A 25455-nucleotide genomic window follows, 5' to 3' on the forward strand; every position below is an offset into this window, starting at 1 on the left:
TGTCCCTGTTATGGCCTCGGTCCTTCATGGCCTTGGAGATCTTTTCTAATACTTTTCCATTTCTTTTACTGCTACGGAGTTCAGCTATCACTGCTTCATCTCCCCATATGGCGAGCAGATCTCGTACCTCCCGTTCGGTCCATGCTGGAGCTCTTTTGCGATCCTGGGAGGACTCCATGACGGTTACCTGTGCTGATGAGCTCTGCGTGGTCACCTGTGCTCTCCACGCTGGGCAAACAGGAAATGAAATTCAAACCTTCGCGGGTCTTTTCCTGTCTACCTGGTCAGTGCATCTGAGTTGAGAGCGCTGTCCAGAGCGGTCACAATGAAGCACTGTGGGATAGCTCCCGGAGGCCAATAACATCGAATTCCGTCCACACTACCCCAATTCCGACCCGCAAAGGCCGGTTTTATCGCTAATCCCCTCGTCGGAGGTGGTGTAAAGAAACCGGTTTAAAGGGCCCTTTAATTCGAAAGAAAGGGCCTCGTTGTGTGGACGTGTCCAGGCTTAATTCGGTTTAACGCTGCTAAAGTCGACCTAAACCCGTAGTGTAGACCAGGCCTAAGTTAGCTATTTGTTTGCATTTTATCTTTTATTTTCTTTGTAACCAATTCTGACTTGTATGTCTCATTACTTGTAACCACTTAAAATCTATCTATTGATAGTTAATAAACTTTATTTTATTGTTTTATCTAAACCAGTGTGTTTGGATTGAAGTGTTGGGGAACCTCCACTTGAAATGACCTATCCTCGAGAGGGTTTCTGCATATCATTATCTGTTAATGAAATGATGGACTTTCTATGAGCTTGTATTGTCCAGAAGAAGAGAGCTGGGCAGTACACAATGCATATTTCTGGGGACAAGTCTGGGACTGGGAGTTTGCTGATGTTGTTCTGTAATATAATTCAGGAATGGCTGGCTAGAAGCACTCTTATAATTCAGCTGGGAATGATTTTGAATGCTGGAGGCTGTCTGAGAGGAGGCCAGGAGGCCAGGTTGCTCTCACAGCAAAGCAGTGTAAAAAGCACCCCAGATTGGAGAATTGAGGTGACACAGCTGTCCATCAGTCCAGATTGTACCCTCGGTAATGTCTTAGGAGCAGCGCCGGCTCTAACTTTTTTGCCGCCCCAAGCAGCAAAAAAAAAGTGCCGCCCTGCCATAATACACCCCCCCAAGCGCTGCCCCGCCCTGCCGAACCCCCCCACCAAGTGCTGCGCCACCGAAACCCCCCCCGCTGAGCGCCGCGCCACCGAACACCCCCCGCCACGCTGCTGAACCTCCGCCGAGCTGCTGAACCCCCGCTGAGTGCTGCCGAACACCCCTGCCGAGCTGCTGAACGCCGCGCCGCCGAACACTCCCCCCCCGGAGCGCCGCACTGCCGAAGCCCCCCACCAGAGCGCCGCTGAAACCCCCGCGGAGCACCACACTGCTGAACACCCCCAGCCAAGCTGCTGAACCCCCGCCAAGCACTGCGCCGCGCTGCCTCCCCCCCCCGCCACCCCAAGATTGGCCGCCCCTTACCAGATGTTGAAGTAAAAGCCTAAATGGTTGAAGATGGGAAATTTGCAGTTCCAGCACGAGCCTTGCCTTTGCACCCACCTCCTTCCTTCTCTCCACCTGTGGGCTGGAGCCCCCCCACAGATCCTCAGAGAAAGCAATCCTTCTGTTTTGCTGGGTGTGTGATCTCCATTAGTATGGTATTTAGCTGTAGAGCAGGGGTTCTCAAACTGGGGGTTGGGACCCCTTAGGGGGTCGTGAGGTTATTATGTGAGGGGTTGCGAGCAGTCAGCCTCCACCCCAAACCCCACTTTGCCTCCAGCATTTATAATGGTGTTAAATATATAAAAAGTGTTTTTAATTTATAAGGGGGTTGCACTCAGAGGCTTGCTATGTGAAAGGGGGGAGGGATAGCTCAGTGGTTTGAGCATTGGCCTGCTAAATCCAGGGTTGAGGGGGCCGCTTGGGGATCTGGGGCAAAATCAGTACTTGGTCCTGCTAGTGAAGGCAGGGGGCTGGACTCGATGACCTTTCAAGGTCCCTTCCAGTTCTAGGAGATGGGATATCTCCATTAATTAAAAAAAAAAGAAGAAAGGGGTCACCAGTACAAAAGTTTGAGAATCACTGCATAGACCAGGCTCCCACCCTTCTAGCCTCTACTGGGAAACAGAATGTAATTGCAAGCAGGCAGAACACAACTGATTGCTGGAGCAATACATAAGACCCAGAGGGACTGGATAGCAGAACAAGAGACACACTGGGTGCATCCAACCTCTTCAGGCTATATCACATGACTTGTTGATTGACCTGAATGGGCCTGCACTCTGGCAGTGACAGATGCTGGCTGCGGTCTCAGGCACAAGGAAACAGGACTTCTACACAGCCTGCTGTCTCATGGGTGTGTGGCCAGTATTTGTGGCATGGAGGAGGTCTCTGGAGCTTGTGTGGTGGGAATTCACAGTCCCTCGAGGGAGAGTGAAAGCGAGAGGTACAGTGGGGTTTCCAGGCCATGCAAGGAGGAGGGAAAAGGAAGATGGGCTCTCCAGCCCATCGTGGGATGGTGGATGAAGGAGGGCGTCAGGACTGCATACAACAGGTAAGATATTTTATTTATTTGGATCGAAACCCTCCACCCCAAAGAAGGCCCTTCCAGGCAGTACTTGTGCCATAGATTTATAAGAGGTGTTACAAACCACAGCCCCTGAAATCAGCAGCATTTTCCCTTTCCCACCCCAGCTACACTTTGTTCTAATCAGCAGCGTAGATCAGAACTCCCCTCTCACCTGGGCAGACTCAGGTCCCCTACACTGCCCCCTCAACAGGTCTGGAGGGTCACCGGGTTTAGGCTGTTCTGGATATTGATTGGGGGATGACTCCTTTCTTTCCGAAGGAAAAGGGAACGATACAGAGAGCGCTTTGCTAGCTGCTGCCTCTGTGTTGTAAACTTTAGATTGTGAGCACTCAGTGACAGGAACTGTCCCACGCTATGGGTATGGACAGTGCCCAGCACAAAGGGGCTTTGATTTCAGCTGGAGCCTCTGGGCACTATCATCAATTTAAACAATATCAGCAAGTAGGTTACATCAAGAGCTCCCCTGATCATCTCAGTCATGGCAGCATGATTCAGGGGGAAAGGGAGCTTCTCCAGCAGGAAGGTCCCAGGCTGCTGGCAGCTTTCGAGCTCCTGCAATATGAGATATACTATAGTCTTTGTAGACACAGTGGGATGGTGGGACAAGTGAATGATCAAATCTTTGCTTACTGTGGAGTGGGCGGCTGCTACACTCTTCAAAATGTGGGCCTGTGGCCCATAGTAAATGTGAACATAGGGTACTGTGGGCAAGACAAAGGGGTGTCCAGCTTATATGTGGATGGCAGAAATCTCCATCCTATATGTGGATGGCAGAAATCTCCATCAGCATCAGATCCCCTATGACACAAGGAGTTCATAAAAGCCTACCAACAGTTCATGAGAAGACAAGACAGCTTATTATCACTCGACCACAGCCACGGCAAAATCCTGAGCAGCCGAACTGTACCAACAGTAAAACACCAGGCCACACTGCTACACCTCTGAGCTCAGCATCACCCAATGCAAAGATTTGCTATCATACTGAACTGGGGGGGTGGGGGATTAGCAAAGGTCTTTGAGCCCCCAAGCAGCAGAAACCACAACAGGACAGACAAGCACCCCTATGCCACCCTCGTTAGCATTTCCTGAGTCAGAGTGGTAGAGGCCCTGGAAGTACTATGGGATGTCTGTGCTCCTTCTGGATTGTGAAGTCAAGTGAAAAACACGTGGGCCCATTCTGCACTGGTGTGGTCAATATATCGCTCAAGGAAAGCAACTGCTCAGGGGGCCTAGAGCATGTGTCAGTCCAGCCAACACTCGGAATGAGAAGATCCACAGATGCCAAACCATCTCTTTAGCTACTGCCAGATTGTAAAACTTTCCTTGCTGGACTAGGTTACTGAGAAGTTCATGGCAAACTACCACCAGCAGCATCTAACTTTGGCCAGTATCCACTTGGCTGTGGCACAGATGCACACACGGGTGGTCTCATAGCTCTGGAGGAAGACACGTTACCCAGGTGGACTCTATTGGATCCAGTCGATGGAGCTGTCCCTCAAAGGTTCTGCTCGCTGCCAGACAGATTCCCAGAGTGTCAGGACAGGCAGCTGCTCCTCCTCATCCACAGCCCACCTGCAGAATCCCAGCAGGCTCAGCCCTATCCACTCTCCTGCTCTGCCTCTCTGTCCAACCACTAGGGCGCGTTGCCAACCTCAAATCAGCTGCCGATATGCTGATAGATATTGGGGACGTTGCCATCCACCCAGCTACCTCAGATTGTTCCACAATAATGGATCTGGGAAAAATCAGGGGTTTTGGACTGGGTTGCCCCATGACTACTCCATTTATGTGGCATGTTACAACAGAGGTGGTTGCTGGCCCCACAAGACGCTCCCATCCTCACCCCACAAGAAGGGCAAGAAAACAAAAGAGGAAGGGAAACCAAAGTCACATTTGTAACAAATTAGGTTTTAATGTGAATCCTTCAAGGACTTAACCCCATCGTTCTTCCTTCATGCACATCAGATCTCCAAGGGCTTATTGGCACTAGGGTGACAAGAGGAGCAAGTCTGCCACATCTGGTAGTCAGCAGGGTGAAGGGAGGTGCAGCCTCTAGTAAAGTCAACGCGAAGGAAGTGTGGCCTCCACCCTGCAGCATCAGGACCTGCGGCATGCTCGCTGGGCCCCGAGGAGCTACAGAAAGGCTACGCTGTCAGAGGTAGTAGATTCTGGGCCAGGCAACATGGACAGGAGAGGCCTTCAGAGCTGGTAAGTGTTACTGTAGTCACAGCAGTCCCAGTCCACCAACTCGCTGCTGTGAAACCACAAACTGATCTCCCTCTGGGCCGTCTCCACTGAGTCACTGGCGTGAACGATGTTCCTGCAGCCAAGAGAAACCTGCGATAAGGATGGCAGACACGCAGGCTCAAGGGCAGAACCTGGGTGCCCTTGGGGACATGGTCCTGCAGCCGAGACCCTTCCCCTTGCCTCTGGCCACCACAGATGGGCGATATGCCCATGTCATAGCCTTGGTCACTTAAATGTTACTTCATTCCCCCCCAGCATCTTCAGTCCCCCCAGCATCTCCCCACAGTTTCATTTGCTACCCCCCTGTCAGGGCCGGCTTTAGGAAGTGCGGGGCCCAATTCGAACAGTTTTGACGGGGCCCCGGCAGGGATGACTAAAAAAAAAAAACCACGTAAAAAAACACGTGGGGCTTGTACGCACCAGGCGGCGCTCCTAGTCTTCGGGTCTTTCACTCGCTCCGGGTCTTCGGCGGCACTGAAGGACCTGCTGCCGAAGTGCTGCCGAAGACCCGGAGCGAGTGAAGGACTCGCTGCCGAAGTGCCACCGAAGACCCGGAGCGCCACCGGGTGAGTAAAAATTAAAAAGGAGCCTCTAGCCAGCCAGGGAAGGGATTCTCGGCCACTTCTTTCTCCCCTCCCCTCCGGCGGCCCTGCCACTGGGCGCGGGGCCCTCTTAGGCGCGGGGCCTGATTTGGTGGAATTGGCCTAAAGCTGGCCCTGCCCCCTGTGAGTACTCTCCCCTCACCCCATGCCCTCTACAGTAATGCTGTCAGCAGATGGGTCTACAGGAACTCAAGGCACAGACTGTCTCAGATGCCAGGGCGCTGCCAAGGAGGTTCAGGTCTGTGAGACTGCCCAGCATGGCACATGGCACTGCCCAGCATGCCAGAGTTAGTTGGCTGGCTGGCTCGGTGCGGTTTGTACCTGCTGACATGGATGCTGAAATCTCCCCGGATCGTCCCAGGCTTGGCTTCAGCGGAGTCGGTATCTCCTACCATGGCCCTGGAAGTCCTGACCACATTGTAACCTTCCCACACCTGCAATAGACACAGGCTGTGTGAGCTGAGACAGTGCAAGCTTGCACAGAAACTCCCATTGCACAACCATCCTGGGCAGACAGAACTCTGCTCCAGCAGCCAAACTGGGTGCCCCTTTCAGGGCTGATCTCAGGGCCATTAACCGGTGTATGCAGGCTGTCTGGGCCCTCCAGAAGGGGGGTGAGTACTGGGGAAGGCCAGGGGTGCCTGGGATCATGTTGAGCTCCTCAGTCCCAACAGACTCCTCCTACCCGGTGTGAAAGAAGCAGAGTGGGGCAGCCAGCCAGGCACAAGGCAGGGGAGGGCCACGCCAAGCTGAGCCACAACGCAAAGTCCTGGGCCTACACTGGCAGCATTTGCACTGTGAGCACTGATTCTGTGCGGGAGGGGAGTGGAGCAGAGGACAGACACAGTGTGATGTGCGGGGAGGAAAAACTAACGGAAACCAAGGCCAAAGCCAAAAGGGCTGAGCGAGCATCAAAGCAGCAAGGCCTGAGCCTGGGGGAGGGGCTGCACCTGGGACTGATGTCACCACAGGTTCATCATCTTCCCCACCCGTCATGATCCTAAGCCCCTCCGCAGGTCACTGGAGCAAGGGGCTTTCATGGTGTTTGCACTGAAGCTTCACCCGGCTGGGGCGGGCACACGAGGCTGGTCACTCTCACTGCTGGTTCCCAGCACAGCAAGGGAAGGTCCCAGTTCCACCCAATATACGGTCCCCTGTATTGCACTGGGCAGGGAACATTCTCCACTTGGACCTGGGCAGTGCTTAATTTATAATGAAGGAGGTGCTGGGGCTCAAGCAATTGTTTTATATCCATAACTGACACAGCAGGCCCAGAGGTGCCGGGGCTCTGAACTGCCAGGCCCAGAGGTGCTGGGGGTCAGCCCTGGCACAAATTAAGCACTGGATCTGGGGCTGAACAAACCAACTTTAGAAACCAAAGCCCCAGAGAATGTGGATTCCAGGACAGAACGTGTTGGAAGATTCCCTTTCATTGAGAGAAATCAACAATGAAACTAAAGTAATGTCCTACATCTAATTCCCCATCCCCACCCATCACCTTTAACCCACCCCCCCTTCCCCTGTGCCCTTCCCCCACACCCTTTGCCCCTAAACACACGCACACACGTCAACTGGGCTCGCAGCCTTACCATGGCAACCACTGGGCCTGAGGTCATGTAATGGATCAGTGCTGGGTAGAAGGGCTTCCTCCGCAGCTCATGGTAATGTTCTGCCAAGATCCCCTCATTGGCCTGGAAGAAGGGGGGACCCCAAAGTGAGAAGCAAGCCCTGAGCCCAGGACGGGACCCAATGGGAAATCAATACCCCCTCCCTATGGCCAGAAGAGAGAGTTCATCCAGCAACTCCCAGCACTCAGCCTCTCCTCTGCACCTTCCCTGAGCAGAGAGTGGCTCTACCCAGATTTCTGGGGGAGCTGCAGAGGCAGGAGCCAGAGATCAAACAAACTCAGTTCTTGCTTGTCCCATGACACCAACCAAGGGGGTGTCTCCCCATTTACATTGCCCCTGGCCCCCATTTGTGGATCCCAGGGGGTGGAGTGGGGACCTAGAGGTCAGTGGTCAAAGGGTTAATGGACTGGACTCACACCCCAGCAGATTCTGGTTTAAATCACCAAGGAGATGAGCCTGGAGAACTCCATCTAAGCCCTAGCAGGCCTGTATTCATACCACGAAACAGCACACTAGTGGCAATTGCCTCTGACTCAAAAAGCCTGGATGAAACTGGAATAGCAGGGGGCAGCTGGCCAGGATTTAGGGGCAAGGACAGAGTTGGGGCTTGCAGGATTGCAATAATGGAGGCCAGGTGATGCAGTGGGAGAGGTTGCGGGAGATGTGGGGGTGAGGCTCAAGCCTGCAATAGTGGAGTGTAGAGGGCCAGATCCAGCAGGGAAGGGTGGGCCAGAGCTGCAGGATGCATTGGGAGACACACTTACGCTCCGGACTGGAGCAGCAGGGGGTGCTGAGGGCCATGTTTGAGCTGTGAGTCGGGGAAGGTTAGACAGCTCCTGGCTCAGGCCAGCATTGATAGTGCCTCACTTCCATCAGCACAGAAATCCGGGCCATGTTTTAACATCCCCCCGCCATCTAGCTGGTCTGTCCAGGTCTCTAGTCACCTGGCCCCAGATCAGAAAACCAGGCTGTCCTCTGGGATGTGGCAGGCAGGTACCTGGAGCAGCTTCATGCCAACTAGCTTGAATCCGCGCCTCTCAAAGCGCTTGATCACGTCACCGACCAGCCTCCTCTGCACTCCGTCCGGCTTCACCGCCACCAGTGTCCGCTCCTGGATCCCAGGGATCCCTAATGGGCAGCGAGAAAGGGAGAAGGCCAGGTTACAGCCCAGGTCACCCATCCACAAACACAGCGAGACTGGGCACCATCCTTCTCCCAGCAGCTGCACAGGGAGCCCTGCAAGGACCCGACCTGAGCAGGGAACAGGAGTTACTGGTTTCACGCTGCAGCTGGTTTTGCTGCTCAGACCCGGCAGGAGGAGCCAGAAGTTGGGGGAGGATTCCCAGCACTGCCTGGGTTTTGCTGCCTGGCCCCAGCTGGGCACTGCAGGGTGGGTCGGTTTCTCTCACAGGGTTAGCAACAGAGAGTCCAGATCCAGACTAACATGGCTACTCCTCTGATACTCTCACAGGGTTGGCTCCAACAAGGTGCTGAGCACCCACTGGTCCTGCAATGGGAGCTGTGGGTGTTTGGCATCTCTTACAACTGAGGATTGGGAACAATTTAAGGAATCTGAGCCCTTCAAAAATCCCCCTGGGGCAGCAGCAGATGGACAAGCCCAGGCGCTCAGATACCATGGTGATGGGCACAGCATCATCAGTACCCCACTGGCGCATGAAGAGAGTGGATGTGCGGGGCCAAAGATCAGAAACTCCTGGAGCAGGGGCTCAGAATACAGGATCTGGAAGATCAACGTCTGTTCTTAGAGCCTCCCAGCAAACCCTCTCTCAAGGCAGACACGGTGTTGGGGACAGTGCACTCGGTAATCACCAGCATAGATCTCGTGGGTGTTAATGAAAGGACTGGCCAAGCCAAGCAGCGGGCTCAAGGGAATTAACCCCACTTCCCACCTGTCTGTCACCGTCCAATTGTTTAAGTGCACGGCAAGGTTCCCACCTCCTTCTGAAGGAAGTGGGCACTAGCTGCAGCTACTGGCAGGATGCCGGACCAGCGGGACCAATGGGTCCCAATGCAGGATGGAAAATCCTCTGGGATACTGGGCAGCATGGTGCACATTGCCAATGGGCATCAACAGATCAGGAATGCCCTCTCCCTGGGGGCCCTGCCAGCCTGGAGACTTGCCGGCATTGCTCTGCACTCAATACCCTGCCAGGACAAGCCAATTGCAGCAGCCCAACCAGAGCACAGGATGCAAACATCGTTCCTGCTCAGTGAGGAGTCACAGCCCTGGAAGCTGGGCTCAGTCCCCCAAGAGCCAGAGAGCAGGCCTCTCCCACAGTCAGTGCAAAGGCACAGGGGTCAGAGCCTTGGGGGCTGGTTGTTAGAAAAGGCAGGCAGTGTCTTGGGGCTGACCTGCAGAAGTGATGTACAACAGATAGAGCACAGACCTGGGAGTCAGGATCCCTGGGCCCTATGCCCAACTCTGTCACTGACCTGCAGGTCATATCACCGGTCTGTGTCTCAATTTCCTCATCGGCACAATAAGGAGAATGACACTGACCCACCAGGCTGAGAGACTGACTTCATTAGCGTCTGCAAAGGGCTTTTAGCTCCTCGGATGGTAGGTACCAGGGAAAGGCACTGCCTGGCCAAGAGATACCCCCCCTGCCTTGTGCCCTTTGCTGGCCTGCCCGAGGGTATGCCTGTCCAGAAAGCAGGGAGGCTTATGGTGGTTGAGCGTGGGTGGAGATAGTTACTGTGGTCTCAGGAGCCTCAGCTCTCAAAGCAGGGCAGTATCCTCACCTCCATCTTAGAGAGGGGGAAAGACACAGGGAGGGGAAGTAACTTGCCCAAGATCATCCAACCGCACAGTCAAGAATAGAACCAAGTCTCCTGAGTCCCTGTTCAGTGCTTCACCCACTAGGCAACACTGCCTCAAATGCAACATTCCCCTCCCAGAGTAGCCACAAGCCTGTGACTACACAAGGTGCAATTGGGGCTGGACTGCTCAGGCTGGAGCCTGCAGCCAGAGGCACAAGCAGCAGCAGCGCTAGCAGCCCCCTTCCCTGAGCCCCCACTTCTGCTCAGTGCCAGCCCCAGGCTCCTGCAGAGCAAGCCCTAGGGCCATGGGACGTGCAGAGAAGAGTGTCCCTCTTGCTTTCTGCTAGCGGCGAGGGACACCACCCCAGCTGGATCATCTTCACCTACTCACACACCTCACCTTTTGGAACTACAACATATCCCTAAGCCAAATCTCTAGTCACCAGCTGGAACTATTGAAGGCTGTGGTGCCTTGTATCCTGCAGCCACTGGACCAGCTGGAAGTGCCTGGCTTAGCCAGGGGACATGGGGGGGCGGAAGGGGGAGGCAGCTGGCGCTCAGTTCCCCTTTGCTGGTGACTCTCTGCAGCGAGGTGGGCAGGGAGCACAGACCAGGCAGGAGGGAAGATTTCTGGATCCAATAGGAGCTTACAATTGGAGCTCCCCATGCAAGAGACAAGTGGGGAGAGGAGACGTGCAGGAAGCCCCTGGGCCTACCAGGAGTTTGCAGGGTCTTCAGCTTGAGGGATGGTTTCTGTGCTCCCCCACTCCTGGCTCAGCTCAGCCCCTACCCCACTAGGCTGCTGCTGCAGAGGATGGCAGCTCTTAGCTGCTTTGGCTGAACTAGCAGTGGGCTGGGCTTGGGGCTGGAGCTGTGTCAAGGCCACAGGGAGCCGGGAGAAACAAGCCACTGTGCTAAGTGCTCCCAAGCCAGGGGAGAAGCACGAAGCATCTCAGCCTGCAGCATCTCTATGGGAAGAGCTACTAAGCAGGAGCCACAGTGCCAGCCTCCAACACACAGCTGCAGACACCACTCCAGTCTCCTTCCCACCCAGATCACCACCCCCCACCCTCCAGTCTGAATTCTTCACTTTCAGCTCTGCCATCCTGGCCCATTGCCTTGCCCCTATTCTGCCAGTCTGGGCAGCCCAATTATTTCCTTCTCCCACTCCTGTCTCATAGGGGGCACCTTTCACTCCCTGCTGCCACTGCTGCATGGGGTGACCCAGCCACCCCAGCTCACCAAGCCAGCACCCTCCCTCTCTTCCCTGAGTCCTACCATGGTCAGGGGGAGGGGAGCGTATGAGTGATTTCCACCCCAGCTGCCAGAGACATCCTAGCCCATGGGTCTGAGTGTTGGGACAGGGCCTGGCTGGATTTGTGTGTATTGTACTGCAGGGAGCACATGGGCCGCACTAGCCATTCCCCAGGATATGGGAAGACACCTTTCTGCAGAATTTCCCCCAATTACCAGGCAAAGGGGATCCCACCTCTCCCCTTTCAGACAGCTGAGGCTCAGCTATCTGCTAATTGGAAAGAACCAAGCTGGAGGCCTCATGGGACTCATCTGTTTCCAATCTCAGCCCCTTGGTATTAACCAGAGACTCCCAAAGACCAGGCCTGGGCTCAGCCAGCTCCATGGGGAAGGGACACAGCTCTTTAGATCTCGCTCCAGCCTTCAATCTCTTCCCAGATGCTGAAGGATGAGCAGCCCCTGGCCTTAGCAGGGGGAGACAGGACTCAGGAGTCTTTTGGGTGGGCTTGGACTCGGCAGGGTGTTCTCTCCAGCCATCTGCGAGGGGCTACACAAAATGTACGTGATTTGCATTAAGTTGTGGGGATCCCAACACACTTCACAGGTTGTATGCCAACAAAGGATCAGGTCAGCCACCCTGGGGCAGGCTGCCGCAGCTCCTCTGAACCGGCAACTCTAAACAATGGTCCAGGACAGGACAGGAAGACCCCACATGGACATAGCCGCATAGCTCTGCCAGCACAGCCTGCACCCCCGGAAGGGGTTTTTCCATGGGTGTAGGAACACCGCCTCCCCAGAGGAAGTTAGCTCTGGCAATGGACACTCTGCCCTCGACACAGCTGCATCTACACTGGGGGTAGGTCAGCATAGCTACATGGTTTATTCACATCTCTGACCGTTCTAGCTATGTCAATATCACTTTTAAAGGCAGACCAAGCCGAAGGCTCATCCCGTCTCCACTGGAAAGTAGAGGGAGAACTGATGGAAGCAGCAGCATGGTTCTGTGGTTTGATCATGGAACGGGGACCCAGGAGACTTGGACATATCTCCCCCTCAGTCCCTTTTGTTTGCCCCACATGTGGCTATAACCTACACAGGCAGAGCTAAACTTGAGTGCAGGCTTAAACCCCATCAGATTCATGGTGTGGACGGTCCTCAGGGACTCCAGTGCCACAGGGCTGGGTCAGACTACATGGTCCCTTCTGGCCTTAGTCTCTGAGTCTTAGCTGGATCCCATCCACGCACCAGGACAAATGAGTCCCAGTAATCAGGGCTAACAGAAGGTCAGTTCTACAGTGCAGCAAGGCCCACATCAGAGCTGCACCTTGACTTGGGGCCTCGCACTTGTGCATTATTTGATGCCCAATTGTTTGCCGAGCTGCAGCCATCGCTGGGTGTTGGACTGAAACTGCTTGGAGCCAGGCTAGCAGCCAACTGGTGACTGTAAGCAGAGGTTCCAGCCTAGTGCAGCATGCTTTCAGAAACCCAGGCCTGACCTTAGTGGCCTATGCTTAGGGTTACCATTCGTCCGGATTTACCCGGACATGTCCTCCTTTTTGTGCTAAAAATAGCGTCCGGGGGGAATTTGTAAAGCACTCACAATGTCCGGGATTTCCCCCCTCCCCCGGAGCGGCTGGGAGGGCTGCAGGAAAGTCCCGGGCTGGACTCCGGAGCAGCTGGAGAGGAGCTCCACCCTGCATTCTGAGCAAGTGTCTCAGCACAAAGTGCAGCCCTCCCCTTTTGCAACTGGGAGCGGTTACTGCCATGCAGCGTAGCAAAACGGGAGCGAGAGCACTTTGTGCTGATACAAGGGCAGCTCTCCCCTGCAACCCGGTCCGGGCCAGGGACCGGGTTTTGTTGTGCAGGGCCAGGGACCGGGTTTTGTTGTGCTGGGGAGCTTAGCCACGTGTCCGGCTCGCACAGAGCCCAACACCCTGTTCTGAGCAGCAGGGTAAGGGGGGCAGGAGAAGGGGCAGGGAGGTTCTGGAGGGGGCAGTCAAGAAACGGGGGGGGGCTTTTTGGGGGGAGTGGAGAAAGTTTTGGGCAGTCAGGGTACAGGTAGGGTCCTGGTGGGCAGTTGGGGGGGGGTCTTAGGAGGGGGCAGTTAGGGGACAAGGAACAGGGAGTCTTAGGTAGGGGGTGGGGTTCTGGAGGGAAGTTAGGAGCAGGGGTCCCAGGAGGGGGCAGTCAGGGGACAAGGAGCGGGGGGGTAGGGGGCTGGGAGTTCTGGGGGGGAGCTGTCAGGGGGCAGGAGTGGGGAGAGGGATTGGAGCAGTCAGGGGACAGGGAGCAGAGGGGTTTAGATGGGTTGGGAGTTCTGGGGGGGGCTGTCAGGGAGCAGGAGTGCGGAGAGGGATCGGAGCAGTCAGGGGACAGGGAGCAGAGGGGTTTAGATGGGTTGGGAGTTCTGGGGGGGAGCTGTCAGGGGGCAGGAGTGGGGAGAGGGATCGGAGCAGTCGGGACAGGGAGCAGAGGGGTTTAGATGGGTTGGGAGTTCTGGGGGGGCTGTCAGGGGGTGGGGAGTGGTTGGATGGGGCGTGGGAGTCCCAGGGGTCTGTCTGGGGGTGGGGGTGTGGATAAAGGTTGGGGCAGTCAGGGGACAAGAGGCAGGGAGGCTTAGATAGTCCTGGGGGGCAGTTAGGGGCAGGGGTCCCAGGAGGGGGTAGTCAGGGGACAAGGAACGGGGGGAGGGTTGGGAGGTCAGGGGGGGTGGGAAGTGGGAGGGGCAGGGGCGGGGCTAGGGCGGGGCTTCTCCCATCCTCTTTTTTGCTCGCTGAAATATGGTAACCCTACCTATGCTCAGCCCCAGGGCAGTGATCTTTACTTAGACCAGACAGACGGACTGGAGAGGAGAACGCGCTTGCCAAATGAAATACCTGGCCAGCTTGAATCTATCCCTCTTTTGCTAAATTACAGGGGATTTCTGAAAGATCCAAAAGCTTTAAATCCCAGTTTAACTGGAAGGAACTAAAGTTCTCACTTCTCTCAAGCAGGGGCCTTTGCAGCAGGAGGAGAGAGTGGGATGTAGGACCCACAGAACCTGCCACCCACGGCTGCTTCTCAGCCATGGAAAAGGCTCCAGTGTCAAGATGCATCCCTAGCCATGGTGCAGGCGCCAGCGCAGGTGGCGCTTAGGGGGCTGTGACACCGTTGAAGATGCTGGATCCAGTCTATCCTAGCACTTGTGCTGTTGCTAGCACTAGAGCAGCTGAAAGAAAAAGGATGTGAATTTTCTAGAGCAGGCACTGCCGGACATGTGCCAAATGCAGAGGGGAGTCCAAGAATGAGGGTAGCTTTCGCCTTTTGGCCAGCACCGCCCCCCTCAAGACAATTTGGGAAGGGCTGATTGTATTTGAGTTCCACTGTCTTAAATACTTCCTCTTTCCTCCCAGAAACTTGGAAAACATTCTGGTCCCCTGCCCAGAACACAGCAAAGGCAGGACGGGAGGCATCTGAGTGTTTTTGGCCCAGACAACAGAGGGAGATCCCTAAACTTTCTCTGCAGTGACAAAGGGACCAGTGCTCAGCATCGACCCCACCCCCACTGCCATTCTGAGCAACAAAATAGAAGTAAACAAGCCTGCCTTCTTTGTTCCAGGTTACAGTTTCAACCCCCCAAATAAAGCAGCACGGGAGAAGAATTTCACCAGGCTGGAGTGTGCATTTTTCATTCTATGCATCCGAAGAAGTGGGCTGTAGTCCACGAAAGCTTATGCTCTAATAAATTTGTTAGTCTCTAAGGTGCCACAAGTACTCCTGTTCTTCTTTTTGCGGATACAGACTAACACGGCTGTTACTCTGAAACTTTTCATTCTAGAGGATTTCATACCCTATTTATAAGCAAGGAGGCAGGGCCCAGAGAACTGGTGGTGGAAGAGGGTCCCGGTGCAAAGCAGCAGCACGATCTGGCAGCCTCAGTCCCTGGAGCTTTAGCCAGCCCCCTCCCCCTGAAAGGGCTCTTGGCCAGCAGATGCCTGGAGGCTTGCAGCTCTGGGTAACGGGCTAGCGGGGAGGGAGCACTTGCAGGCAGTGAGATCACAGACTCAGCCAGCTGATGACCCAGCTGGGAAGCAGCAGAGGAAGCACATCCACGGAGGGACTGGAAACCAAAACAAACAAACTGGAAAGGAGGGAGGGGTGTTCCCCATGCACGTGTAGATATTGTGCTCACGAGACAAAGGCTATGAGGGGGCTCCCCCCCACCACCGGCCGGCAGCGATCAAAGCAGCGGGCGGCTTTGTTGTTAGTTTACAGACATCCCCGCACATTCCTCAGAGCCCGCCGGGTGCAGAGGGCAAGTCCCGCCGGACTGCCGGGCTCGGAGCAGCTGGTCCCATTCGGACACCCGGTCTCCGTCGGGCTTTGATACTGCTCGGCGCTGGGATGAGGAGCTGGGCGGAGGGTGCGATTTGTGCATTGCTGGGTAATCCCGAGCGGAGAAAGACCCAACGGGAGGGGGGGGGGGGGGGAGATGGGATCCGGTGGGACGGGGATGGGGGACTAGGGGAGCCCCGGGCGCTGCAGCCGGGGGAGTCCCTGGCGGGGATGGGGGGCGGGGGTGTCAAGGGAGCCCCGGGCGCTGCAGCCGGGGGGGGGGGGGCTGGGAGAGTCCCCGGCGCTGCGGGGAGGAAGGCGGGGGTGTGTGTCAAGGGAGCCCCGGCGCTGCATCCGGGGGTGTCGGGGATGGGAGGCCGGGAAGTCCCCAGTGCTGCAATGGGTTCGGCCCCCAGCTCCGCACAGTTCGGACTCACCGGCGCTGTAGGGGCGCCTGGAGCCAGGCCCCAGGGAGCGGGCTGCTGGCGCCGCCGCCTCCGGCTTAAGGCGCTCCGAGCCCGGCGTGGAGCCGCCCAGACTCCGCTGGCCCTGCAGGAGGCTCCTGGCCACGCAGCGCTGGAAGAAGCCCATGATGCTCGGACCCGGGCTGCCCGCTCCCCCCGCCCCCCAGCGGACCGGGACAGCAGGGCAGAGACCCACCGCTAGACTCTGCTTTCTCAAGCTGGATTTTATAGCCCGCCCCAGGCTTGTTCGGGGCCGGGGAAGGCTCCCCCGCCCCGGTCCCAGCGAGGAACAAGGGAAGTGTCAGGTTTCCATCCCACCCCTTAAAACGGACGCCAGCCTCACAGGCCGCTGCGCTGGCTGCTCCCTTCCCCCGTTCCCCCTGCACCGGCTTCAAGCCGCTCCCCCACCCCCGGCCCATTGCATAGAGGGTACCAGCCACCCCAGGGCGCACAGCTCCTGCCCTTGGAGTGCAGCCAGTCCAGAGCAGACCCTGCCCCTCTCCAGGCATTCCCCCCCGGGGGCTCCCTAGTCCCTCCCCTGGAATCCTGCTCAGCCTGGTTATCCCCCTCTTCCCCACAGCTGCCAGGGGCCTGTCCTCCCGCTGACCCCCACACCCAGAGGCCAAGGTGATAGGCACAGCACACAGGAATCTCCATGAAGGGGTTAGGCTCCCACTGAACCACACTTCCCCTTAGCAAACGCAGGGGGAGGCCTAGCACAGCAAATCCAGTCTGGGTGCAGGTTACCCTAAGGTTGGAGAACCCTAAAATCCTCAGCCCTTGCACATCCCCTTGGGAAGGGAGGGCAACTGTCATTCAACCAGCCCCCTGAGAGACCCTGTGTAGTTTATAGCTCATCCACCCAGCCCAACGTCTCTCCTAGGCTCTCCCCTGGGTGGAAGCTATGACCTCCCCCCACTTTACAAGCCAAAGTGGGGCTGGGGCAGTAGCTGGCTCACGGCTACCTGTGCATGTAGCTCCAGCGGCAGAGAGCAGCAAGGTGTGAGCTGTGCTTCTAGGGGGGGAAGTTGATGCAGCACAGCACCTAGGAAACACACTGCTGGCAGGAACCGCTGGTAAGTTATTTGGTTTCATGGGCCGGGCCAGAGGAGTGATAGGAACTATCTACTATGATACGTGCAAAGGCTGGGGCCTTGACTAAAATTCTTTGCCTGCACCCGTGCCCGCACCCGCACGTCACCTCTGACTTTCCCAGTCACAGCTGTGGGAGTGCAGCCTCTCCCTCTGCAGAGCCCACCTACAATGGCAGCTGTGCATCTGACAGAACAAGGAGTAATAGTCTCAAGTTGCAGTGGGGGAGGTTTAGGAGGGTGGTGAAGCCAGTGGAATGGGGTACCTAGGGAGGTGGTGGAATCTCCTTCCTTGGAGGTTTTTAAGGTCAGGCTTGACAAAGCCCTGGCTGGGATGATTGAGTTGGGGATTGGTCCTGCTTTGAGCAGGGGGTTGGACTAGATAACCTCCTGAGGTCCCTTCTAACCCTGATATTCTATGATTTGCTCTTGTGGAGAAGGAAGTGCAGCCACACCCCCACTCCCTCAAAGCAGAAGTGCCTCTGCTGGTTTTAAAACCCTCCCTGAATTGTTCCACGTGACTCCTGGTGTCCTTGCTTACTCACTGCTTCAGGCATGTCTGTCCTTCTGTAGGGTCCTGCCCCCAACCCCAGTGATGGGAGAGCCTTCATCGCAGCAGCTTCTTCTGGCACCTGGAGCAGCCTTCCCACCTGACTCTGGGAAGGTATCTTCCATTATCTGACTCCCCTTTGGGTCAGGATTTGCATCGCCACACATAGGCTGGAGTGGGTTACTTTGATTCTTGGTCTGGATCTAACCATTGTTGTGCATATTTGGAAAGAGATTTTAGGCAACTGGAGTGCAAGCTCCTCGCTCCTGGCAGTACCCATGCACCCCATTCACACACACGTGACCGTCGTTAGTCACATCACTGAACTCCCTCTTGGAAGGCACTCATACGCCAGTGATGAGCACAGCATATGAATAGACCAGAACACAGCGTTACTACTGCAGCTCAGGCCTGACCTGGTGTTTCTCTGCCAGCCTCCCCCTACAGAGTGCCAATTGTGCCAAAATGTGTGGGGATTCAGGGATGTGAGCAGACATCCTGTGGGAGTATTAACTTCCCATGCATGCTGCTGGAAATACAGATATCAGCATGATTCCTTTATCCCCCGGGGAACAAAAGAAAGAGACCCAAGGTAGCTAGAAGCCCCATTAGAGGCCTTTCCCAATTAATAGAAATATTTAATTGAGTGGGAATCTGGAAAATAGCTCTCAAGCTGTAACACTGTCAGGGACAGGTTCACACTCCTGGGAAGTCTCACTAATGAGGAGAGAGGCAGCAAAACCAAAAGTTTGCATTAGAATACAAGGGGGGGGGGTGAGGGGGAAGAAGGGATATCTCAGTGGTTTGAGTATTGGCTTGCTAAACCCAGGGTTGTGAGTTCAATCCTTGAGGGGGCCACTTAGGAATCTGGGGCAAAAATCTGTCTGGGGATTGGCCCTGCTTGGAGCAGGGGGTTGGACTAGATGACCTCCTGAGGTCTCTTCCAACCTTGATATTCTATGATTCTAAGAATATGAAAAGGGGTGGTGGTGGGGGAAGCATTTAAAAACTGATGCTCCAAAGAATGTTTCAAATAACATTCAGAGTTTAGTCCAAGTAGGCGAATCTGAAGGAGAAGAGGGAAGGGAGGTCACTTAGCACTTTGCATCATCTCCCTGTTACAAACAGGGAAACAGAGGCATAGAAACTAAAGCCACTTGCCTAGAGTTACACAAAGTCAGGGCACAGGTGAGAACAGAAGTTGGGTCCTCCTGCCACCCAACCCATTTCCCCATCCACCAACAGGCAGCGGATGGCGGCTAGTGGATGGTACCACAGCTGCAGTCACCACAAAAGCATCTTGTGGATCTTTTGTACAGAAGATGGTTTGCTTTTATTAAATCTCTGGTCACCATTAAAAGACCAGGTTTCAGAGTAGCAGCCGTGTTAGTCTGTATCCGTAAAAAGAACAGGAGTATGTGTGGCACCTTAGAGACTAACAAATTTATTAGAGCATAAGCTTTCGTGGACTACAAGGGCTGTAGTCCACGAAAGCTTATGCTCTAATAAATTTGTTAGTCTCTAAGGTGCCACACGTACTCCTGTTCTTTTTATTAAAAGACCAGTTGCTCCTGACAGTGGTAACCATCACAGATCTGTTACTGCTCATGGTAAAGCACAGAGGACTACTGCAGTAACTCAGTTAGGAGAGCAGAGCAACAGCTGGCAAATTTTGCTGTTTTAATGGTGACCATTGCAAGCTCAGAAAAGGGCTCTAGGGACAGCAAATCATAAGAAGAGCTAAAAATGGTCATCATTAGACCCCCCCAGCTGGGATTAATTTCCTGTAATTAATTTGATAACTGGATGAATTTTATTTCCCATACACATAAGACTCCTGAGACTCTTCTTAGCACAACTGTTTGACTCAAACATTTCTATTTAACCAGTTCCAAGTTAATGGAAAATTGTAGTCACTGTTTTATTTAAAAGGGAGGTAATTTGAACTAGTTCCCACAATGCTCCTGTCACATTTGTATGCATGTGCTAATTAATACTACTGTGCGCTCATATAGTGCTCACTGGATCTCTAAAACCCTTTACAAACAATGAATTAAGCCTTACAGTAGCCTTGCCCGGATGCGGTAATTGAGATGCAGAAGAGTTAGGTGCTTTAGCTCAAGGTCGCAAACCCAAATCACTAGGCTCACACTCCTGGGACAGATCCAAAAGACCTTTCTTCGCTGCTGCGCTGTTCATACAAGTCATACAGGATCCATCATGTATGTTATTGATGAGCAAGTGTGCACCATGTGCTCAACAGCTGTGAAGCTTGTTATTCAGAAGTTTCCTGTTACATCAGGACCCGTGACAATGTCCCCTCTTCAGGTCCCAGTGGCATGAAGAGCTGAACTGCCCCTACGAGTCAAACTGCCACAGCCTTCAAAAAATACTTCGCTCTGTCCGCTCCTAAGAAGGGAACACACAGCCTAATCTTCCTGATCACTCATTGCACACAGCAAATACTCGTGCCCTTGATTTGATTCTTCCCATGAGTCCAACCTTGTTTTCAAAATGCTCTTTTCTGTCCAAGCTGCACAGGTTGGCCTCCAGCAGTAAGGCAGCCCTCCAGAGGGGATAGCTGGCTGATGGTTGGCCCAGCCTTGCTCAGCTGCTAGCTAACATCCTCCTCCATCCCTGTTAGAGCCCCAGTGCACTCCAGTGGAAATCGAGAGAGGAGTCTGGCTACCTGCTCTGGATGGTGCTGGCGAGATACCAAAGACAAGCAGGGAGTAAAGACCTCACACTTTGCTGGTGGTGGCCAACAACTGAGGCAAAATGCAACCAAAGTTCTTAGGGTCTGGAGGCAGCAGCCAAGCAGATGAAGTACAGCCACATACCCAGGAGCTGTTCTTTGGGGACAGGGAAATGCAGCTGATGCCCAATCCCTCTCCAAGTGCAACAGAGGATTAAAGGGAGTGGCTGTGTATCAATGCCCCCTCTCACTCAAGACATGCTCCTTGGGCACCTTCTGGCCACCCTCTCTCACTGTCCTGACAGCACGCTGATACAATCCCTGCAAAGCCAGCACAGCTCTGGAAGAACAGGCTCTCTCAGCTATCAGCCTAGCCATTACATTCTGATTACAGATGAGGCAAATGACCAGAGAAGGGGCAGAATCACCACCACTACTTTCCCTTTTGATCCCTGACCTGCCTTTTCCTTCTGTCTCCTTCATTGTCCCCTTCCTAGAAGGCAAGAAGAAATCAGAGGTAGTGGAGACAGGAGGACTGAGGTAACTGCAACTCTATGCTTCCAGCATGCAGGGGACAAACAACTGAGAAAGGGACAGACCAAGGCTAGACTCCATCGAGATCTTGCTTCCCACTTCCTGTAAGTGGAAGCCACATGCCAATGTAGTAAAGGCTACTGCAAATGGAAAAGAAAGGGGATGCACAAACAGACTGAGCCCTGCAGATACATGATGCACAGAACCAGCAAAGGTGGTCACAAACTTCCTGACATCACATTGCTTGTGGATGCACCAGTCCCATAAACGAAATGGGAGTTCCATCTCAGGGTCCCTTCGACCCGTAACTTCTCTGCTGAGATTGCCAACAAAGGAACCCTGCTGGATGTGAATATGCAGCCACTACAAAATTGACCGAGACCATTGGCTTTTAAATGGGTGACAAAGATGAAGGGCTGTTCTCCATCTCCCACCACTTTCCAGATCAGGAATGGGCAAACTTTTTGGCCCAAGCGCCATATCTGGGTATGGAAATTGTATGCAGGCCATGAATGCTCACAAAATTGGGGTTGGGTGCAGGAGGGTGTGAGGGCTCTAGCTGGGGGTGTGGTCTCTGGGGTGGGGCCAAAAATGAGTTCAGGGTGCAAGAGGAGACTCCGGCTGGGGGTGCAGGCTCTGGGGCACAGGAGAGGCTCAGGGGCACTCTAGGCAGTGCTTACCTCAAGCAGCTCCTGGAAGCAGCGACATGTCCCTCTTCCAGCTCCTACACAGAGGCACAGCCAGGCAGCTCTGTGTGCTGCCCGGTCCTCTCCCATTGGCTGCAGTTCCTGTCCAATGGGAGCTGCGGGGGCTGGGGCAACACACAGAGCCCCCTGGCTGCCCCTAAATGTAGGAGCTGGAGAGGGGACATGCCGCTACTTCTGGGATCCGTGCAGAACCATGGCACATGGATGTGGAGTGGCCCCTGGTTCCCAGCTGGAGTGTGGGAGCAGGGCAAGCCCCAGACCCCATTCCGCAGCAGGAGCTCAAGGGCCAGATTAAATTGGCTGGCGGGCCAGATGTGGCCCACGGACCGTAGTTTGCCCACCCGTTCCAGATGATTACAATATACAATGGCAGGGCATCAGCAAATGTACAAGGGAGTTTGGTTTCATGGCTGAAGAAAGAGGCAGCTCTGTTACAAAGGAATTAATCTCATTAGGACAGACTGAAAGGCCAGATACACCAAGCCTTTTATCCACAGGATCATCCCACCCGCCTTTGTCAATGCAATCACAGACAACTGTACTGCTCATGCAAAAGGGCTGCTGGATGTGTTCTGAAGTAGCCCTGCCTTCAAGCTAGATAAGGAGAGCTTCGTCCATTTAGACTGGTGCATTTTCTCCCAAAACAACTGGAAAAGAGCTACAAAATTGTAAAGCAACAGTGTAGGAATTCTGCTCCAGAGCAGCTCTCTCATTAGTGGAGGAGAAGGTGCCTCCTTCCCTCTTCCAGTCCCACACAAGGCTTCAAAGCCAGGCCATTTGATAGTCAGTCAGTAGTCATATTCCCGGCCTGTTCTCATCGGGCTCAGCTTTTCTATGCTGGTCCCCTCAAGACACAAAACCTTTTCAGCTGAGTGAAGCCAGCTAAAGACACTCTCCAAAGAGGCACCTGGTCATTGATCTACAGTTCCAGTCTGGCTGCATTCCAAGGGGCAAATGGCCCAGCTTGTTGCAATGCAGCAGGTCATTGCTCCCAGAACAGTGGCACCAGGAAAGTTGTTTTCTTTTAAAGAAGCTAAGTATCAAGGACACTATCCTGGTACTGACATCACAAAGGGAACACACATGGCCATATGTTCCCAGTACCCTCTCACCCAGTCCCTGTAGCTTGTGTATCACCCCTCTCCCTGTAGTAGAGTCCATTCAGTGATCCCAGTAGTTAGTGTAAACATCCCCCCTTCACGATAAAGCTTCATTCATTCAAAGGTGGATTGTGTCTCACCTACACATTGTAACAAGTTAATGCAGCTCTCCACCTTGCCATATGGGGAATTTGCTGACAAGCACAGAAGGAAGAGCACAGCAAGGGGGGCGGGGAAAGAGGAGAGAGACAGAATTTTACAATTTCGCAGGAATCTAAAAACTTGAATCAAAATTTCCTTGTCTTTTCCAGGTGGTGTATTAGCTCGGGCACAACCTTCCCACTGTACGCTGGCATTTCTCTGCCAGCAGGGCTGTGCCCATTCTTGCCCTGCAGGCTGCTCCCATACCCCATAGCAGTGATGGGGACCGCACATGCACTGTCGTCTGCTTGCCAGTTGGGACGTGGAGGCATACTAGGAAACCATCTGGAAAATCTGCCGACAGTTGTAAGGAAGGGACAGCCCACAAAATAAAAGGACCAGTCTCTTCAATTACCACCAGATACCAAAGCTTTCATCATGGAAGACCAACTCTGCCTGACCTTATAGTGACCTCAGATATGCTGGCAGAGGCCTTGTGTGACAAAGATGGATGACAGACACCCAACTGCATGGTGGCAGATACTAGCGTTTAGCAATTTCAGATATCGGTCACAGATATAGGGATCTTATGAACCCCAGATGAACACCTTTTTTGGTTAGTGAGACTAGCCACCTTACAGGTGACCTACAAAGCGCAAACAATTGCCTTTGTGGCCTTTTTGATTCTTTTTATGGATGAATAAGACTTGGTAGTTTTAGTATGAGCTCCAGTGATGCCATTATCCAGGCCTGGATTCCTTCCAGAATCCTACCCTTGCTTAATTGTTCGGACAGGGGAAAACATGCACTTTCATCCCAGGTCAATATTTTGCTATGACTGCTAAGTATTGTGCAAACACACACAACGGGTGCCATCCTGGGAAGCAGTGCACAGAAATGGCTGTGCTGTGTCCATGGCAGAAGTCAACCCCCACTGGATGTACTTCAGGGCACACACAGGCATTGCCAAGGCCCTGAGCACCCAGCCAGCTACCTTCTTGTACAAGTGAGGGGACTGTTTTCAGAAACACGAGATTGAAGTGGAGCTCTCAGAACCAGAATAGGACTGAGCCCTCTCTCTCCTACCTGGTATTAGAATATTCCTGCTCCCACAAAATGCCTGCTTTGGAACACTGTGCACGCTGGCAATGCTACTGCAAGGCTCCTTGTTAGAGTCCCCTTTACCAACACTACAGTGCACCATCAACCTGCACATCTTTCTAGGTGGAGGTGGAAAGTCCTTCAGGTATGCACCACCTAAAGGAAATTAGCTTGAAATTTCAGGATGCACCAAAACAACTGCTCTCTTCCAACAAGCAGCACTGCTTCCTCAGTGGTGGCATGTGAATCCACGAACATCAAGGGTATGCGAATCATTCAACCCTGGCTCTGGATGGCCTCACCACCTAGTGGGGATCAGATGGTGAAGTAACACTTCAGACAGGACTGTTACAGAAGTTAGAGACCATAAAAGCAAAGACCATGTACCAGTTGCCTAACAATGGCACAAATGTGCTACTGTGGCCATCATAAACTTTGGCCCAGGCAGAATGGAGACTGTTGGACTTTTTACCCACCACTCAATCTCCAAGGTAAAAAGCCCTTGGTCTATTCCAAGATTAACCTTGAATCCAGGTATCCCATGCTGCAGCATCACGCACCTTTGAAAGTTTCTTCCCATTTTGGGATGGGCAGAAGGGCAAGAACCCAGTGCCTCTCCCCCTCACACTTCCCATGGTAAGAAATGCTTTTCCAACTAGCAAAGCAGTTTGATGGAGCCAAGAGGTAAGAAGCTATTTAAAACAACAAAGTAAGCACTTTATTTCCATTAAGCATGTTGTTTTAGTATCACAATGGAATGATGAGAAAACATTAAAAAAAACCCACCAGTTTCTAAATCCCTGAAAATAGCAGGGAGGCTTCAAGGCAATTTAAAACGAGAGGGAGTGACAAGTGCCGAACCAGTCCCGACATCACAATTCTCCTCCAAGAGCAGGGCAGGGGCGGGAAGGTGGAATGATGCGAAGGTGCGAATGTCTGAAGTAGTCTTTGGCGTTTCTGCCTCATGATTGACACACCAGATTTGTCAAGACGACTCACTGAAATCTCCGGACGCAACGAAGTGCTACATTAGTAAAACAAGAACCCAGCAAGATGACTTTTCATATGGTGGGAATGCCCTACAGTTGGCGTTAAGACCCATTCTTGCAGGCAGTGCTGCTGACTCAACGGGGAGGTTTCTGAGTTGGGTAAGGAAGCGTGGTGGTGCGTGAATCCAAGAACATGTGCCCATGCGCAAGACACTGCATCATCCTCCAGTACTGACAAGAGCAGGGAGGAGAGGAAGTGGTGACAAAAGAAGTACAAATCCATTCTTTACAGCGATCAAAATATGAGTCCAGTGCAGAAACTATAGCTTCACAGTTCCAGGGGGCAAACTGTCATTGCAGAGCCTATAGTAGCGCAGGTCATTCACCAGTCTGTGCACGTTCTGCGTAAAAGATGGCAGGTCCTGGAGAAAGATCAAGCAACACAGTTACAGTGACAATGGAGTAGTGCCTGCAAGTACCTGTCTTACCATAGGCAGCAGCATTTGGCATTGTCCTAGTAAATCAATGAGCAAAGACAAAAGCCCCTATTTATTTCACCTGTAACCCAGTTCTCCTGTAGATGCCAGGAGAATACCTTATGGCGGTTCCCCCCAACAGCTTGATCC

The 25455-nt window shown here is 53.7% G+C and overlaps 2 protein-coding genes across 3 annotated transcripts in view; both read right to left on the bottom strand.

Annotated features, from left to right (window-relative positions):
• Window positions 1-4518: 4518 nt before the first annotated feature.
• NME4 (NME/NM23 nucleoside diphosphate kinase 4) lies at window positions 4519-16144 on the bottom strand. The gene is made up of 5 exons (XM_054042675.1): window positions 15895-16144; window positions 8106-8236; window positions 7070-7171; window positions 5802-5914; window positions 4519-4951 (listed from the first exon to the last, which is right to left on the bottom strand). The coding sequence occupies exons 1-5, from the start codon at window positions 16046-16048 to the stop codon at window positions 4831-4833; spliced, it is 621 nt and encodes a 206-aa protein (XP_053898650.1). The 5' UTR covers window positions 16049-16144; the 3' UTR covers window positions 4519-4830.
• An 8381-nt stretch (window positions 16145-24525) lies between these two features.
• Window positions 24526-25455, bottom strand: part of XPO6 (exportin 6) — a 104152-nt gene continuing 103222 nt past the window's right edge. For both annotated transcript variants that reach the window (XM_054041771.1, XM_054041770.1), the window contains exon 24: window positions 24526-25251. In XM_054041771.1, coding sequence (XP_053897746.1) covers window positions 25150-25251 — 102 coding nt within the window. In that variant the 3' untranslated portion in view covers window positions 24526-25149. The remainder of the gene's footprint in view (window positions 25252-25455) is intronic.

This window comes from Malaclemys terrapin, chromosome 10, assembly GCF_027887155.1.
Source record: "Malaclemys terrapin pileata isolate rMalTer1 chromosome 10, rMalTer1.hap1, whole genome shotgun sequence".
Lineage (NCBI taxonomy): Eukaryota > Metazoa > Chordata > Testudines > Emydidae > Malaclemys > Malaclemys terrapin.

Bases quoted from the DNA above. Each gene is read 5' to 3' on its own strand.
- NME4 (XM_054042675.1), bottom strand. From the start codon at position 16,048: ATGGGCTTCTTCCAGCGCTGCGTGGCCAGGAGCCTCCTGCAGGGCCAG. The intron at 8,237-15,894 runs GTGAGTCCGAAC...GCTGCCCATTAG, and splicing joins CAGGCGCCCCTACAGCGCCG to GGATCCCTGGGATCCAGGAG. The intron at 5,915-7,069 runs GTAAGGCTGCGA...TGTCTATTGCAG, and splicing joins CAGGCCCAGTGGTTGCCATG to GTGTGGGAAGGTTACAATGT.